The sequence below is a fragment of the Calliphora vicina genome, chromosome 3 (genome assembly GCF_958450345.1).
Source record: "Calliphora vicina chromosome 3, idCalVici1.1, whole genome shotgun sequence".
NCBI lineage: Eukaryota > Metazoa > Arthropoda > Insecta > Diptera > Calliphoridae > Calliphora > Calliphora vicina.
Genome location: NC_088782.1, coordinates 110,941,364 through 110,958,849, shown reverse-complemented (window position 1 = coordinate 110,958,849; position 17,486 = coordinate 110,941,364). Strand labels below are relative to the sequence as shown.

Here is a 17,486-nt window from a genome sequence, read left to right as displayed (position 1 = left end):
AAATGCATACCTTATATATTTTTTTTTAAATTTAATGTATATTTTAATTTATTTAATTAATCACCCTTATCGTGGTTGGCGTAAACGTCATACGCCTACGACAGTTTCGTACTAGATTAAAGAAACAGTTTGCATTTTATCTTTAATCTAGTACGAGACAGTCGTAGGCGTAAGACGTTTAAGCCAACCACGACAAGGGTGAATAATGATAATTTATCTATGTAACAAAAAATAATTGTACAATTTTATATTTAGCCCAATCATGAATAAAAAATCCGCGGTTGTTTTCTGATACAAAAATAAAACGATTAAAATGTAACATTTATATTTTTGGTAAAAAGTTTTTTCTAATTTAATGAGGAAAATCCGTTTGAAATCGACTATTTGACCCAAATGTCTAAAAAAAACAATTTCTATCATTAACGATATAACTATAAACTAAGCCACTATTTTCTGAACAATTCTGAAGATCAGATTTTTTATTATAATTTAATTTATTTAGAAACTTTGGTATGAAATCATAAAACGGCAACTCTATTGATAAATATGTTGCTTTTTAATACAACTCTGTGTATTGTTTAGAAAAAAGAGGAAAACAAAATATGCAATTAAGTGGAGACACAAACCACTCATGTACTAAAAACATGGATGCCAATTTCTTAGATTATTTACAAATGCAACACTGGGCTTTGAATTGACACTTTTGACATAAACGTTTATTGATAAAAAAAAAATAACCTTTTCATTGTGAGCAGACGGAAAAATCTCAGTTTCTATTTTTTGTGAATTTTTTCTAGAGAAAAAACTTAATTTTATTGCAAAACTTATAAAGATTAATACAATATAATATTGAAAGTTACGTTATATACTAAATTATATTAGAGATGCATAGTTTTTGAGCCAAAAAACTCAACTTGAAAATTTTTTCCTTTGTCAGCGAGACAAAGACGTGTGTGTGTGCACTCAATCATTCGTTGTTTGTTGAAGGTCGGGTGGCGCTTAGCGGAGCACCCCTTGAGCCAAACTGTGCTGAAAATTCAAGTCAAAGGATTGATACTCTTGCCTGATAGCTGATATTATCAACCAGAAAACATTGTTATATGCCTAACGACGATATGTCGGGCAGTGAAGATGGTCAATTACGCAGTCCAGATGGCGATGACCACATTATGTTAAGGTATGTATATTCGAACCATTTCGTACTTATGGACGATTGTTGCCTTACCAAAAAAAACAAAACAAAAAATCACATTGCAAATAATGTGCTGCTACTACATATGTACCTACTATTTATTTGTATGTGTTGATTTGTGTGCGTGTGTGTAGTATATACAAAATTTTAATTGGCAAAATCGGAAATGTGCAACAATTTTCCATAATTCTTTTTTTATGATTTATGAAAAAATGTTTTCTTGAATGCGTAAGATATGTAAAAGAAAATTTATTTTTATATCAATAAAAAAAAAAAATGTTGCAAAAGAAAAAAAATTTATGTACATTTGCTTGAATGATTTTTTTCCAAACAATTCAAAGAAGTTTATTGTTAAGTGGCTTTAAATTTTTGTGGGTGTACATACAGATTTGTAAAACATAGAGGATTGTAAAAGGAAATATCTTAAGGGGATTACAAGTTGTTTTTAATTTCCCAAATAATAATATGCACTAAAGGGAGGTTATTAGTTATTTTAATTTATAAAAGTATTAATAATGTATGTAAGAGAATTTTGATTTTTTTCTAACAAAAGTTTCATATTTTTTATTAGGAAACCGTGTTTTTCAAGCCAAAACATTGCGGTATCATCAATATTTTAGTCCTCTCAATATCTTAAAATTGACTTTTGATTTTTAAAAAGTCAAACTTTTGACTTTTTTAGATTTGAAAAATGTCGAACTTTCTAGTTAAAATTTTTAACTTTTCTACTCTTGCTATTATTACTGAAAACTTTTTTCGACTTTTCATTCTATTTTAATGCTATATTTATTGATGAGAAAATTAAAAATAAACGATTTTTCGTCTATCCGAATTTTTTATTTATTTTTTTATTTTAATTCACAATTTATGTAATATAAGCCTTTAAAGGGCCTAAAATTATATTACAAAGTAACAATTCCTGAGTATTTAGTCGACTTTTTTGGGATAATGTAATAAATTGGTCGATTTCGACATTTTCCAGTAAAAAGTATTGACATAATAACAAAATTGTGCTTAAATATAGCTTCAATCCAAATCCAACAAGGTATACGATTTATCAAACTTGAACGAAGATATATAATTGTATCAAGTACATATGTTCAGACAGCGTCCTATAATTGAAACAAAAAGTCGACTTTTGATTTTTAAAAAGTCGAACTTTCACTTTTTTAGATTTGAAAAATGTCGAACTTTGCAGTTAAAATTTTTAACTTTTCTACTCTTGCTATTACTGAAAACTTTTTTCGACTTTTCATTCTATTTTAATGCTATATTTATTCATGAGAAAATTAAAAATAAACGATTTTTCGTCTATCCGAATTTTTTATTTAGTCGACTTTTTTGGGATAATGTAATAATTGGTCGATTTCGACATTTTCCAGTAAAAAGTACTGACATAATAACAAATTTGTGCTCAAAAATATAGCTTCAATTAAAAGGTTTATATATAAGATTTATCAAACTTGAACGAAGAGATAGTTATTTATTTGAATTTACTGCCATTCGTATATAGTCTAGAACTTAGCAATAAACTAAAGTTATTTTAAACCAAAAAGATATTTATTTATCTAAACAAAAAAACCTCCTCAGTTTACCTCATTATCCTTAGTAAACTAATTCCATCCCCATCATACTAATATACAGCATCCTAAATATCCTTACCCCAAACATATCTTTTTTTTTTTAATTATTAATTTATCCAGTTTCAGTTTCCTTTGAATAACATTAATAATATTAATACTAATTTACTATATATTTCTTTTTATTTATAATTTAACACAAATTTTCAAATACCATACATATTTTATCTGTGAACATGTTTAATTTACTTGAATTTTTTCATTGCAAATAGGCCAAAAAGTGTGTACATGTCCAATGACCGATGCGCGCGATGGCCACGACGTTACCTTTTAAAACAAAACAAATTCCTAAAAATCAAAAACTATATAACTTAAAAAATACAAAAAATAATGAAAATCAATCATAAAACCTAAACGAAAAAAAAGCCAGAAAACATAAAAATGGCTCAACAATACATCTATCTGCCTCCAAATAAAACAAGGCACAAAGCAGCTTGGTTGGTGTGCTACAAATGAGTTAAACTTAAAAAAAAAACGTACTACAACCTTCCGTCTTCTACATATACAGGCAAAACTGTTAAAGCAAATTGCAAGGTCCTTAAACTGCTGACAGGGGAAAAACAGACAAACCGTTTGTTTGCTAGCTTGAAAAAAGGCCGTCAGTCAGAGCTGAAATATATAAAAAAAAGGTTTATGAGCGCTATTATAACGATTAAAAGGGAGCAAGCAATATTGCAGAAAACAACAATTAATTAAAATCCAAACACCTACAACATAATAACTCTTATAACAATATCATCCAACCAAAATTTATTGTTATGTTTTCTACTTCTATTCATCAATTTAAATCTCCTTAGTTTGTTGGTAATTTACTATTTACAAAAACCGTACAAATCTTTAACAAAACATTTTCTAATTTTTTCAACTCTCTTCTTTTACACACACCAAAAAAAAAACGTATAAAACATATTAAAAAAAAGTATCTGGATTAGTAAACACCAAGTACCATTTCATAAAATATAATTCTATATATTTTTAAATCTTAATTTTCCTTTTAACCCATAAAACAAAGCAATGGATTTCCTTTCATCCTTTCTCACGATGTTGATGTTGATTTACTTTCTTCGATTTAGCAGTTGTTTGTGGAGTATTTTGCTTTGGAATTGTATTACTTATCTAACTACCTTCAGTTGGGCATTATAATTTTATATTTAACTAAGGTGAGTTTAATAGCTTATATCAATTCCTCTTTTGTTTAATATATATTATGTATTCTATTAATTTCTTTTTAAAGGATACATTATTGTTATTGCGTTGCAATCAAAGGTAATTTCCAACTAAACAACTATTGTTAACGATATGTGGATCAAGGTAAAAATTATGTATACAAAAAGCTTGTGTAAAAAAAAAACTTAAATATGAAATAATTAATGTAAAAACACAGACATTTTTATTTTTCTGATTTTAATGGCCTTTTGTTGTAGATCATCAAATTAAAAAATTGTACAAAAACTCCAAAATTTTACTAAAGTATCATTACATTACAAAATTGGCCATAACTTTACAACTATGTAACATACAATTATATTGTTTATCTCATTTATAAGCTAAACATATTTGTCTTTAACCCTAGGAGGTATAACCAGGTCTGTGCAGACCTTTGACATATAAAAGTGTATATAACTTTATTGTTTTTAGTGTTAGAGACAAATCCTTTCATGACTTCCGTGGAGCAACATCAAACCGATTGTGGATCCGGGTTCGGCTTAATCCAGATTTTCAAACATTTTGGTTCAAACGTTATAACAAGGTCTGTGCGGACATATGGATTATTTGAACGTTAATAAAAATTAAAAAAGGAAACTATACATATGGTAGTCCTTTTCTATGTTTAATGTAAGGGGATTAACACATTAATAATGCATGAACATAATTGTGGATTTATTGCATGTATTGCAAAAAGCCGGTTTGTTTACAGCATTCACATGCCAGGTATTCGTGCCTTGAATGCCAAACAATCCAATTTTAACATACTTTTAGGAGACCTGACTATGTATTTACATACAAATCCCATATAGGTCTGCACTGACCAGGTTATACCGTTTAGCGAAAAAAAATCCCTATACCTCCGAGGGTTAAATGTTATTTCAGTTTTTTTCAGGAATTTTCTGAATTTGTAGGTGATTAAATAAATGATTTTTGGTATATCACAGAAAATATTAATATTCAGCCCAATTTTGAATAAAAATTCCCCGGGAGTTTTTTCCCTTTTCCCATTTTTCCTATTTAAATTCAATTGGAAAAAACTCCCGGGGCTGATTATCTCTTCGTCTAGTCGAACGTAATATCGTATCGTCGAAAGTCACATTTAATAACATTAGTTTATTTTAGAAGGGTAGTGTACAGCGTACACTTCCACTCGGAGACATATGGACATAGATGACAACTAGATATGTAATTGAGGGCCAAAAACTTAAGTCTGTTGTCAAAAACCTATTTAAGGAGAATATATTACAGTCTATTTTGTTATTGTAACTTATATGTGTGAAAAGAGTAATTTTGTTTAATTTTTTTGAATTAACATTTTTCTCTCCTTCCGTTCGTTGTGATTCCCTTCAAGACAGTGATAAGTAAAGTTAGTAAAATATAGTGATAGAAATAGGAAAGATGAACTAAAGAAATAAGAAAGAACTAACAATTCCAGGAGATTTCCTAGGACAGAACGCATGGAAATAATGAAAAGTACTGCCGTCTTTAGTCTAACCTAACTGTGGCGGTTTGTAGTCCCGAACAATGACAGATAATATCCTCCACGGTTTCTAATTTCTTCTCGTCCCCGCACACTACAGCAATCCTGAGTGCCGTTGTCCCATCTATTCGTCGTAGATCTAACTGAACAGTGACCAATAATCATATCTATGATTACTCTAACTGTTCTTTTCCAGTAATATTCTGATACCTGAAGTATTTAATTTCGACCACAAGGCCTTTAGTTCCTACAATCCATTCAACTTCACCATGACGGTTAGTCCGAGCAGAATCTCATCAAATACTGATTGTTTTTAAATATTTGGTCGAACTCTACTTATTGGTGGTTTCACCGATGTCTGCCTCATCTCTAAGGATATTTCCGAGCCAAGTCTTGCTAACTCGTCCTCAATTTCATTCCCTTCTATATTATGTCCCTGCACCCACCACAGCCTTACCTTGAAGTGATCCATCGGCCTTTCAAAGGGTCTTTAACAGTCATATACTAGCTTGGATTTGACTCTGTTACCATTTAGAGCCTATATGTGCTGTCTGACTATCCACATAGAAAGTCACCTTGTTTCTCTAGGTGACGTTCTCCTTAATGAGATCTGTGGCTTTCAGAATAGTCAGTATCTCTGTCTGAAATACACTACATTCATCAGGAAGCCTGAACTTTAACAAATTTCTTCCTATGACAATCTGTTCTCATCCAATTCAGTCGTAATACCCAATTCAGTACGTTGGGTCGTAATCCCCAAATTTTTTTCTATGAATTTACAGCAAAGCGCTCCGCTTCTGGTGAATAGTACTAGTTCCGTCTTATCAGAGTTAATCCAATAATCTTCCTTCCCTGTTCCTCACTTTGTCTAAGGACAACGTTAACCTTAGATAAATATCTCCAATACTGGATAAATATTTATGCTACTCCTTTTTAATAAGAACTCTTCGACTCTAAGTCCCTCTCTTATCGCCTCAATTTCAATGGTATTCAAGGCTCCGATGTTCGCACTTTGTTGAGCTCTTTTTTTTTAGTTTGATGGTTGATTTTAATTTAAAATAATCTACTAACTCTCTTCTATTTGAAAAATACCAAAAACCTTAAATTTGGTATACCCTACATCTTGAGTGGTAAGGGAATATATAAGTTTGTCATACCGTTTGTAATTTCTAAATTTTTCTTTTTCGACTCCATAATCAGCCCCCAAATCACTTACACGACTGATACATAAATATATTCGCTATAGTGCCGCTTAGGATGTTATTTAAAATCGAGAAAATCGGTCCACAAATGGCTGAGATATGGAAAAAAAACAGCGGCTATCCTGATTTTTTAATCCATTTTTTTACCCATTGTTTTTCCATCAAATTTTTTATCAATTTCGAAGCCAACTTTGGCGAAGCGTATATAAGATTTGGCACAACCGAATGTAGCAATCTTACTTGTTTTAATTTAAAACCTTTGGGATATTTTTTTCACTTTAAAAAAAGCATGGTATTTAAGACTTGAAAAGCATCGCCTGGGCGAGACAGTTGGATGCTCGAACAATAAAGTCAAAATTAGCTAATTTACAGTATGTATATGGATTTAATATCAGTTGAACCGAATATACCTAGCATTTTCAATCGTCGAAGAGTCCACTGTGAATCTCATGAAGTGCGTTTTTGATCGTCGACGAGCGCATTTTTTAATCACAGAAGATCATTGCACGGGAGTAACTTTTTCAACAGCTGATTCTTCTGTGAGATTCTTTCACAACACAGCGAAAGACGCTAACATTAATCGTAGAGAGAATCATTTGAGATTTGTGTAGAGATTATCTAAAGAATTAATAAAAGATTATCTAAAGAATTAATAAAATAAAGATTAATAAAGCATGCCAAGAATCGTATGAGACTCATGTAGGGATTATCTTACAACTCGTGAAATGCTCAGTAACAGTAAATTTCATATTTGTTAATAAAACAATTTCAAGATTAGCATGTTAAACACTCCAAGATTAAAAGACGAGCGTGTCTGAAAAACTGTAAAAATGTAAAAAAAATATATGTTTTTGTTATTGTTACTCGTCAGATCATCATCAGAAGATTCTTTTAAAAAACAGCCAATGCTAGCTGGGTAATAACTCGTACAGTTAGAGTTTATTAAGGAAAAAATAAAATTTTTGTGGATTTAGAAAGACATCACAGTATAAAGATATTTGTATGTTAAACATTGATTTAAGTTATTCATCCTGTTTGTCCATGGCCATAAATGGCTATAAATTTATACTTAAAATTTGTTAATGAATTTTTTGTTTAAATCGCTTTATGAGGAAAAATCTATTTTTTTAAAAAAACTATTTTGAGTTCACCTAAAATTCAGTTTCCTATTAGGCCAAAAATAAAACTTAACAGAATTTGACATTGTGATAGCGCGGATTGCAAATACAAAAATTCTCGGAAGCATACCCTTTATATTGATGAATCATATACATATGTATGTCTGTAAGTTATTTGCGGCATTCGAAAATTTACATTCTATTTATAGAGATGCAGAGTAATATGCAAACGGTTAAAAGGTAGCGGAAACGCTAATTTAAATTATTTCGGTAACAGTATTTGATAACGGTTTTTGCAAAACAAATTATTTCCCTTATTAACGATTATATCGTTACGCTAAATGCAGTTGATAAACGGTAGTCAATCTGACGGGATTTGTTAATGCTAACGGTAGCCAAACATATAAATTATAAAGTTGGAAATTAATATTTGTTGAAATTAGGGTATAATACAACATTATAATCATGGTGAAAGCTAAAAATACATAGAACAGAAATATGTATTTCTCTATAAAAACTAGATAAAATTTAAAGAATCTTTTTAATCTATTTGTTAAAAGTACAAATAATATTGCAATTTAACAATATTAATATGCAGTTTTTTTTTCCTGTTCTTTCTCTCTTATTTTATATGTAGATTAATACAATTCCAAGCAAAAAGAAAATGCAAACTTCTTCGTTGAAAAAAGTAAACAAGCATGCATCATGGGTAAATAACAAAGACAAACAAATTATTTCATATAACAAGAAAATTTAACATTTTAATCAAAACTATTGGCCATTGTAACGCTAGATCACGGACAATGGTAAACACACACACGCTTACCCAGCACACACTTATTTTTTAACTCCAACTTGAACTGGCTGAAAAATAAAAAAAAACAACCACAATTAACTTCCAAAAGGAAATCAAAGGGCTGTAACTAGTTTAATCCAAAAAAAAAAAAGAATGGCGTTCATTGGGACGAAAGGAAGATGAGAAGGAGTGAGACAGATAAAAGTGTGGTTTTTGATAATTCTATGTACATACAGCTATGGACATATAAATGGCACATTTTACCAAAAGTTCTTTCTTATACTACTATATCGTAAATACTATTAACAAACAAAAAATTTTTGGTTTTTTGCAAAGTTTTATTACTTATCTTTAAAATGAATATAAACAAAAATTTAAATTCATTATTTTAAAAAAATTTCTTTATTAAGAAAAAAAACACCACTGAAATCAGCTGGACACATAAATGGCACAATTTTTAAAAAAGAGAAAAAAATCATTTTAATATTTCATTTGTTGGTTTTTTGGTATGTACAAATATTTTACTATTAATATTAGTGATGTAGCCTTTGTTTTTGATAACAGCTTCGCACCTGCGACCCATATTTTCCACTAGTTTTTGGCATTTTGTTTTGGGTATGGCTTACGAATCTTTCTGAGCTGCCGACCACAGATCGTCCATATTTTTATAATTTTATTGTTGCTGTATCAACCTTGACTTCGTTCCAAAGGTCCTCTATAGGATTTAAGTCAGGGCACTGGGCTTGCCAATCCAAAACTTCGATCTTCTCTGCACAAAACCACATCTTTTACTACTTTAGACGAGTGTTTGAGTTCAATATCTTGCATTAACTGGCATGGAATCGAAGGCATATGGCTCCATATGGTTTATTATAATATCTAAGTACTGAAACTTATCCATTTAGCCATTGATTTTTATAAGGGGACCTACGCCATGCCAAAAAAAAAACACCCCAAACCAAAAATATTTCAAAACAATTAGTCTTCGCCAGAACCCATAGAGAAATGCCCATTATTTTTTGGAAAAACGTGTTATGGAGTGACGAAACAAAAATTAATAGGATAGGAACAGATGGCAGAACCTTTGTTCATCGTCCTTAAGGACAAGTGTACAATCCTCGGTTCATTCAGAAGATGGAGAAACGCGGTGGTGATAGCATTATGGTTTAGGGTGCATTTTCTTGGCATGGCGTAGGTCCCCTTATAAAAATCAATGACAAAATGGATAAGTTTCAGTACTTAGATATTATAATAAACCATATGGAGCCATATGGCTTCGATTCCATGCCAGTTAATGCAAGATATTGACCCCAAACACTCGTCTAAAGTAGTAAAAGATGTGGTTTTGTGCAGAGAAGATCGAAGTTTTGGATTGGCAAGCCCAGTGCCCTGACTTAAATCCTATAGAGGACCTTTGGAACGAAGTCAAGGTTGATACAGCAACAATAAAATTATAAAAATATGGACGATCTGTGGTTGGCAGCTCAGAAAGATTCGTATGCCATACCCAAAACAAAATGCCAAAAACTAGTGGAAAATATGGGTCGCAGGTGCGAAGCTGTTATCAAAAACAAAGGCTACATCACTAATATTAATAGTAAAATATTTGTACATACCAAAAAACCAACAAATGAAATATTAAAATGATTTTTTTCTCTTTTTTAAAAATTGTGCCATTTATGTGTCCAGCTGATTTCAGTGGTGTTTTTTTTCTTAATAAAGAAATTTTTTTAAAATAATGAATTTAAATTTTTGTTTATATTCATTTTAAAGATAAGTAATAAAACTTTGCAAAAAACCAAAAATTTTTTGTTTGTTAATAGTATTTACGATATAGTAGCATAAGAAAGAACTTTTGGTAAAATGTGCCATTTATATGTCCATAGCTGTATTTACTGCTGTATATGCTAATTAAATTTTTTCTTTACAAAATTATGTATTTCTTTTTTTTTTATTCGTATCCCAAAAAAAAAACAAAAAATATTTGCATTTTTCTTTATAGTGGCGATGATGAACATGATACAGATTCGTTGGATATAAAACCACCACAAGCTCATGTATCCCGGGATTCAAGTGGTTCAAGACGCAAGGAAAAATCCAAGGATAAAAAACATTCCAAAGAACGTAGACACAAGGAACGTTATGCAGATAGTGCAGGACGTGAAAAAGATAAGGATTATCATCGTGATAGTAGGCAAGTGGAACGTCGTGGTGAGGTCGAGCGTAAAGAAATGAGGCGTGGAAATGGTGATGACCGCTATCAGGTGCAGAAAAGTGGTTACGAAAGGGAGGAATATTTGGCTGGTAGTGAAAAGCGTTATCATGCTAAACATTATGAGCGGTTAAGTGATGATGCTGCTGCCACCGGATCTCGTGGCAGTGGCAATGTTTACCATCATGGCGGTGGTGGTGGTAATTACCAAGGTCATCAAGAACACCAATATCATCATCACCAACAACAGCAGCACCATCACCATGCACAAATACAAATTCAACATCGTCAACGACAAGATTATTATGAACACCGGAGACAACAAGACTACCATCATCCACCACCCACCGATTATCATAATCAACGGCATCACCAGCAGCAGCACAATCAACCCTATGAAGCTTCCCGCGGGGGAGGACAGAAATATCATGATCATGATATGGAAAAACGTAAATACGCCTCCTACGATCAATCCAAGGATCCTGAAAGTTTGGAACAGGACTTACGTTCGCGTCTACTAAGCAAACGTCATAAATATGTCAAGGACGATAGTATGGAAGATGTTAGTGTAGCGAGAGGTAATTCGTATGAACGTTTGTATGAGGTTCCGGACCACGAAAGACCTTCAAAAACTGAACGTCACAAAGCAAGACGTTTAAAGGAAAGGGAGTCCATAATTGAAGTGGTCGATAGTCCTGATGCCGAAGGAAACATACGCCATTCACAACGCAAGAAGCATAAACGCCATAAAGAAAAGCATGAGAAAAGAACAGCCTTAGATGATATTATTCCCCCTAAGAATGCACCTGTAGCTGCAGCAACATCACCACCACCACCAGAAAAACGTCGTTCTCCCGAAAACCCTGAATTGGTAGCGCGCAGAGCAAAGCTATTGGCTGCCGAACAAGAAAAAGAAAAGCGTAAGGAAATTTCCCGCAAGGAACTAGAGGCACGCAGAGAACTAAGAAGAGATCGTGCTATGGACACTTTAAGTCCCACCGCTGTGGCGGCCAGTGTAACCGCCGGTTTAAATGTTCAAATTAAACGTAAAAAGAGCGACGAAGAAGACAAAATAAGAAAGCGTATTAAAAAATCTAAGGACAGTGAAGAGGAGTATGATGAGCAAGATGTTGAAGACGACGAAGATGATAGTGAATTTTCGGACGATAGTCGTGATGATGATGAAGACAGTGTCAGTAACTCCGGTTCCGATACCGATCACAGTGATTACAGGAAAAGTAAATCGAAACAGAAGAAGCGTGCTAATCACAGCGATGGTGAGGTATCTTTACCTGAAAGTCCTTTATCAATAGGAGAATTGTCAAAATCTCCCAAAAAATCTAAAAAGAAGGCGAAAAAAAAGAAACATACTAACAAGGCCAAATATAGTGATGACGAAGACAACGAGGATGAGGAGGAAAAACATCACAAACGTTCATCTAGATCTGGTACGATATCGTTGTCACCCAGCCGTTCAAGATCACGAACACGTTCACATACACCCGCCCGATCTAGATCCAGATCTTTACACTCGTCACTATCGAACAGCTTCAGATCGCGTTCCAGATCTTTTTCCAGATCCCGCTCTTCAGGCCGCAGTAGATCGAGATCTCACTCCCACTCAAGTTCTAGATCTCGTTCCCATTCGCGCACCTCCCGCAGTCGTAGTTTATCCAAATCTCGATCCCGTTCTCGTTCCCGCACTGAAGAACGCGACATGAAGGCGAATTCTCGCAAAGAAGAAAATGAAACAAAAGACAAATTGCCCTTAAGTGAAGTAGACAAAAGGAAGCTTGAAGATTCCGAAGATTTGCCTGTTACGGACGACAAAGGTAATCCACTACCTAATTACTTTCCCGGCATACAAGGTTGTCGTTCCGTGGAAGAATTTCAATGCTTAAATCGTATAGAAGAGGGTACCTATGGTGTTGTATATCGCGCCAAAGACAAACGTACAAATGAAATCGTGGCTCTTAAACGTCTCAAAATGGAAAAGGAAAAAGAAGGCTTCCCCATAACATCACTGCGTGAAATCAACACTCTACTCAAGGGACAACATCCCAATATTGTGACGGTGCGCGAAATAGTGGTGGGTTCAAATATGGATAAAATTTTCATTGTTATGGATTATGTAGAACATGATCTCAAGTCGCTAATGGAAACAATGAAGGCGAAAAAGCAATCCTTTTTCCCAGGCGAAATAAAATGTCTAACGCAACAGCTACTTAGAGCTGTGGGTCATTTACATGACAACTGGATATTGCATCGGGATTTGAAGACATCTAATCTGCTGCTGTCGCACAAGGGCATTTTAAAAGTCGGTGATTTTGGTTTGGCCCGAGAATACGGTTCTCCCTTAAAGAAATATACCTCATTGGTGGTTACTCTATGGTACAGAGCGCCCGAGCTGCTATTATGTTCGTCAGAATATTCTACACCCATTGATATATGGTCTGTTGGTTGTATATTTGCAGAATTCCTACAAATGGCACCCATTTTCCCAGGAAAGTCCGAAGTTGATGAATTGAATCGTATATTTAAGGTAAATAAATTTATTTGTCGCCCCCATTTTTACAATGTCTTGTTAATTTTTAAGCTAAAGTTATACTGACAATTTCCATACAAATATTATTTTAACAGACAGTATGTCTTCAGGTTGAAAATTTGGAAATGAAGGGTATAAAACTAACCAGACATCGTGAAAATGAGACAAAATTAAAAAAAAAAATTACTTATTTTTTCCAAACTTTACAGGAACTAGGCACTCCAAATGAAAAAATATGGCCAGGTTACAATCAATTGCCAGCCGTGAAGAATATGCTTAGTCAAAACTCTCAATTTGCCGATTATCCGGTTTCCAGCTTGAGAAAGCATTTTGCCGATAAGACTTCAGATACAGGTATAGATTTGTTGCAGGGCCTTTTGACCTATGATCCAAAACAAAGGTTATCAGCTGATACGGCGCTAAAGCATCAATATTTCAAAGAACTGCCAGTACCCATTGATCCATCCATGTTTCCCACCTGGCCAGCTAAAAGTGAATTGGGTGCACGCAAAGCTATGGCCTCCTCGCCAAAACCACCATCCGGTGGTTCCCAATTCAAACAATTGGGTAAAGACGATATAGCCGGTACCAGTAGTGGCGGAAAAATCATATCTGGTATTATAACCGGTAATAAAAAAACATCTTCCAACACTGGATTCGTATTGAATGCCGGTATCGATCAAAGGCAATTAGCCATGGGACCCGGTTTTAATTTAAAATTTTAAACTGAATTAATTTGTGTTTTTTTTTTTTTTTTTGTTAACAATTTATTTCTCTTTTCTACAAAATTTATATGCGTGTAATAGACTTTTAATCCACTATAACAACATCTTAACGATTCATTAATTGCCAGATCGTTTTTGTTAATTTTTTTTTATTGTTGTTACTAAGTCGTCCTTATGGGGTGTGTTACATTTAAATAGCAAACACTGATATAACCAATATTATATAAATTTTATATTATAACATCATTGATAATAATGAAAGCTTTTTTTAAGTTTAACATTTACACAATACAATATAATCTTTATATTTTTTATATTAGTACTTCATACTAGCTACATACTTCATTAAATCAAAATGTGTAATTTCTTTTTTTTTCCAAGATTTTCTTAATACAATTTTTTTTCTGTTTCCTTTCCTTAAGTTATGTTTATTCTTTACTATTTTTACAATATCGTAAGTTATTTCTAAAAAAAATACAAAATATGAAAAGATGTAAAAAAAATACATAAATATATAGTTTTGGATAAAAACTTAAAATTTAGCTTCTTATTTCTAAATTATACTGAATATACTTGTAGCAAGGGTTCATAATAAAAAAGTAATTTGAGTTTCAGTTCATATTTTAGTAGGCGGCATGGGTGCAAAATCGTAAAATTTTCAGAAACATTTTTTTTAATTTAAAAAATATCAAATGAAAAACTATGGACAGGTTACAATCTATTGCCAGCCGTGAAATGTAGAAATTCCAAATGGAATAACAAACTTATATACCCCTCCACTTCATGCTGAATGGTATAAAAATAAAATAATGTGAAAGCAACGGTTTGAACGGTAAATCGAATTCGAGTAACAATTTCGTTTTAAAAATGAATTCACATATTTTAGTGTTCTGTAAATCGAAACGACATGAATTTCTCGTTTTACTTTAAGCATAACTAACGTTACCGCTAAAATATCAAATCGGTAGCCAACCTTATTATTCACTATATTAACATTTAAAGTTGTGTATTTGCATTGAGATGATTCGGTCTCAGATTAGCTATTCATTTTTTATTTTCGTTTCAATTTTAACCGCTTGCACCATATGCGATTCGGACACACACAGCTGTTGCTCAAAATGCTGCCAAGTTCAACAAAAAAAATACTCAGCTGTTGTTATTTACAGCAATAACAACAACGCTAAACAAATTTTTGGAATAATTTTGGTATTTTATATAAGAAATTTTAAACAAATATAATAACTAGTTTGAAATGCCCCGCAATCCAAATGCAGAAAGAGATAATCCTTGTCTAAAAGTAAGTACCTAACAGACATGTAGTCAATATAAACTGACAAATCCTCCACAATTCCTTTAGGAGCAAGAATTGTCCTACAAGTGCTTAAGTAAAAGCAACTATGATAGAGAGGCCTGCGAAGTTTACTTTGCCAACTATAAAAATTGTAAAGACTTTTGGGTAAGTATTTGCTAAAAATAAAATTAAAAATGTGATTGAACATAATTCTTGCATTCATTATAGCACAAAATTCGTTCTGATAGACGTGCTAAAGGTATTGCTCCCTATTTGCCGCCTGTGGAGGAAAGAGAAGCTATTAAAGCGGAACATATGAAAACCAAACCAAAAGACAATTAACACCTAAAATGTATGATATTCATTTAGATTTATTGTAAATAAATATTTTTTGTACAGAAACTTAAACATTATTATAATAGCTGCCGAAATACTACTCATGTATAGAGCCGACATTTACAATTTTTAAATTGGGTAAAGCCTCTTCCAACATTGAACAAGTCAATTCATATTCCAATGACAGTTTGGGATCATCAACTATCAGCAGCTTTAAGTTATTCATGCGATAAAGACAGGATAAACCACGAGCAGTGCACTCAGTTCCCGATATATCCAAGATTTCCAATTTATGGCATTGCGAACCCGAAATTCTGTCCAGACACCAATCATCGAAGGATTTGATATTACGAAATGATAGAAACTTTAGTTCTTGCAACCAACGTATGTTTTCCAAGCCCTCGTAATACAAATTCATGTTGTCACATTTCAAAGCTTCCACTTTGAATTGAGCATGATAGGTGCTAGGTAAATTAAATTCGCCATTTTCATCTGCCCTCATCCAATTTTGGCTATTGACAAATTTAACCGCACCGCCACGATGTAAAATGAAATGAGCTGTGGCCAAATCGGATCCCAATATTTGATGTCTCTCCGGTATAAACTGCTGCATATGACGTTCTTTCTTTACCTTCTTCTTCTCCCACATATCCATCCACTCTTTGGGACTAAGACTGATGGGCTTTTGCATCATTATAATGTAATCGGAAGTTTGCTCTTGATTTCCAAAGTACTTTAACTTTGTATCAATATCTCCAGCCTCTTCATTCGATTTGCGCCACTTCAAAGCCAGTTTATCTCGAGCCAATTCCTCACGTATGCGCTTTTGTACCGTGGACTCACGACCATTCGCTTCATCACTTAGATTTTTTATTGTGCACTGTATTATACGTATTGATGGCTTTCCAGCACATTTTTTATACAAATTTAACATAATAACTAACAAATATTTCGAGTTTAATTAATAATAATAACTTATTTAATAACTATGTAATATTAAAATATAACAACGTTGGTAAATTTGGATTTGGAGTCACAGCTGTTTTAAAGAAAACCACAGGGTGCAACCTATGTTAATTTTAATGAGTAATTTTACAAATTAAGTAAATCAAATGTCAGATGCACCGTTACCGTTATACACATAAAATACCGTTTCAGTTTAACTTGCTTATCCCCCAACAATAAATTTCAGTGAATTTATCAATATAATTGGAAATTTAGCATATGAAAACTAAATCTTACTAAAATATTAATTTCGTATTCCCGAATAAATAATAATTAAATAAATAAATAAAATAACTTTTTAATGAAAATTACTACAATTGCCCTTATGCTAGGTATACACGTTACGATAAGTCGTACGATAAATCGTATAAGTATGAAATTAGTAACGTGTATCATGTTGTCGTACTAACGAAGTATGAAAATCAAAAATGTTTGATTTTTGTGATATTTTTATTACTTGTCATTTTTTTCAAAGGAAATAGTACGATTTTGTCTATCACAAAATCGTACTTCAACTCATACTACGATTAGTACGAAAAATAGTATCGTGTATACCCAGCATTACAGCTAAAATAACGTTATTTGTATTTCCGTTCGTGAAAAAATTTTGGTGAAAAATTAAAAAATAAGTAAAAATGATTTTTTTTACCTATTTCGGCCATTTTTGGGCCGATCTTCTCAATTTTAAATTGATGTATCAATCATGTTTGTAAGGACTTCGGAAAGTTGATTACA

The 17,486-nt window shown here is 32.4% G+C and overlaps 3 protein-coding genes across 6 annotated transcripts; 2 read left to right on the top strand and 1 right to left on the bottom strand.

The window, feature by feature from the left end:
• The first annotated feature begins 785 nt into the window (after nucleotides 1-785).
• Nucleotides 786-14,657, top strand: Pitslre (pitslre). 4 transcript variants are annotated; one of them, XM_065503750.1, is made up of 6 exons: nucleotides 786-1,177; nucleotides 3,045-3,992; nucleotides 4,067-4,098; nucleotides 8,479-8,863; nucleotides 10,640-13,391; nucleotides 13,604-14,657. In XM_065503750.1, the coding sequence occupies exons 4-6, from the start codon at nucleotides 8,817-8,819 to the stop codon at nucleotides 14,117-14,119; spliced, it is 3,315 nt and encodes a 1,104-aa protein (XP_065359822.1). In that variant the 5' UTR covers nucleotides 786-1,177; nucleotides 3,045-3,992; nucleotides 4,067-4,098; nucleotides 8,479-8,816; the 3' UTR covers nucleotides 14,120-14,657. The 4 variants fall into 4 exon arrangements, with proteins under 4 accessions (XP_065359822.1, XP_065359823.1, XP_065359821.1 ...); XM_065503751.1 differs by lacking the exons at nucleotides 4,067-4,098; nucleotides 8,479-8,863 and having other exon boundaries at nucleotides 3,045-3,636; XM_065503749.1 differs by lacking the exons at nucleotides 3,045-3,992; nucleotides 4,067-4,098; nucleotides 8,479-8,863.
• A 606-nt stretch (nucleotides 14,658-15,263) lies between these two features.
• LOC135953570 (coiled-coil-helix-coiled-coil-helix domain-containing protein 7) lies at nucleotides 15,264-15,812 on the top strand. The gene is made up of 3 exons (XM_065503517.1): nucleotides 15,264-15,416; nucleotides 15,477-15,575; nucleotides 15,639-15,812. The coding sequence occupies exons 1-3, from the start codon at nucleotides 15,372-15,374 to the stop codon at nucleotides 15,750-15,752; spliced, it is 258 nt and encodes an 85-aa protein (XP_065359589.1). The 5' UTR covers nucleotides 15,264-15,371; the 3' UTR covers nucleotides 15,753-15,812.
• On the bottom strand, nucleotides 15,764-16,751 carry LOC135953569 (distal membrane-arm assembly complex protein 2). Its single transcript, XM_065503516.1, has one exon. The coding sequence runs from the start codon at nucleotides 16,678-16,680 to the stop codon at nucleotides 15,844-15,846; it is 837 nt and encodes a 278-aa protein (XP_065359588.1). The 5' UTR covers nucleotides 16,681-16,751; the 3' UTR covers nucleotides 15,764-15,843.
• Between the last annotated feature and the right edge of the window lie 735 nt (nucleotides 16,752-17,486).

Coding starts and splice junctions, on each gene's coding strand:
- Pitslre (XM_065503748.1), top strand. CDS start 10,542: ATGCTAATTAAATTTTTTCTTTACAAAATTATGTATTTCTTTTTTTTT. Junction 13,392..13,603: donor AATTGAATCGTATATTTAAG/GTAAATAAATTT, acceptor CAAACTTTACAG/GAACTAGGCACTCCAAATGA.
- LOC135953569 (XM_065503516.1), bottom strand. CDS start 16,680: ATGTTAAATTTGTATAAAAAATGTGCTGGAAAGCCATCAATACGTATA.
- LOC135953570 (XM_065503517.1), top strand. CDS start 15,372: ATGCCCCGCAATCCAAATGCAGAAAGAGATAATCCTTGTCTAAAA. Junction 15,417..15,476: donor GAGATAATCCTTGTCTAAAA/GTAAGTACCTAA, acceptor CAATTCCTTTAG/GAGCAAGAATTGTCCTACAA. Junction 15,576..15,638: donor AAAATTGTAAAGACTTTTGG/GTAAGTATTTGC, acceptor CATTCATTATAG/CACAAAATTCGTTCTGATAG.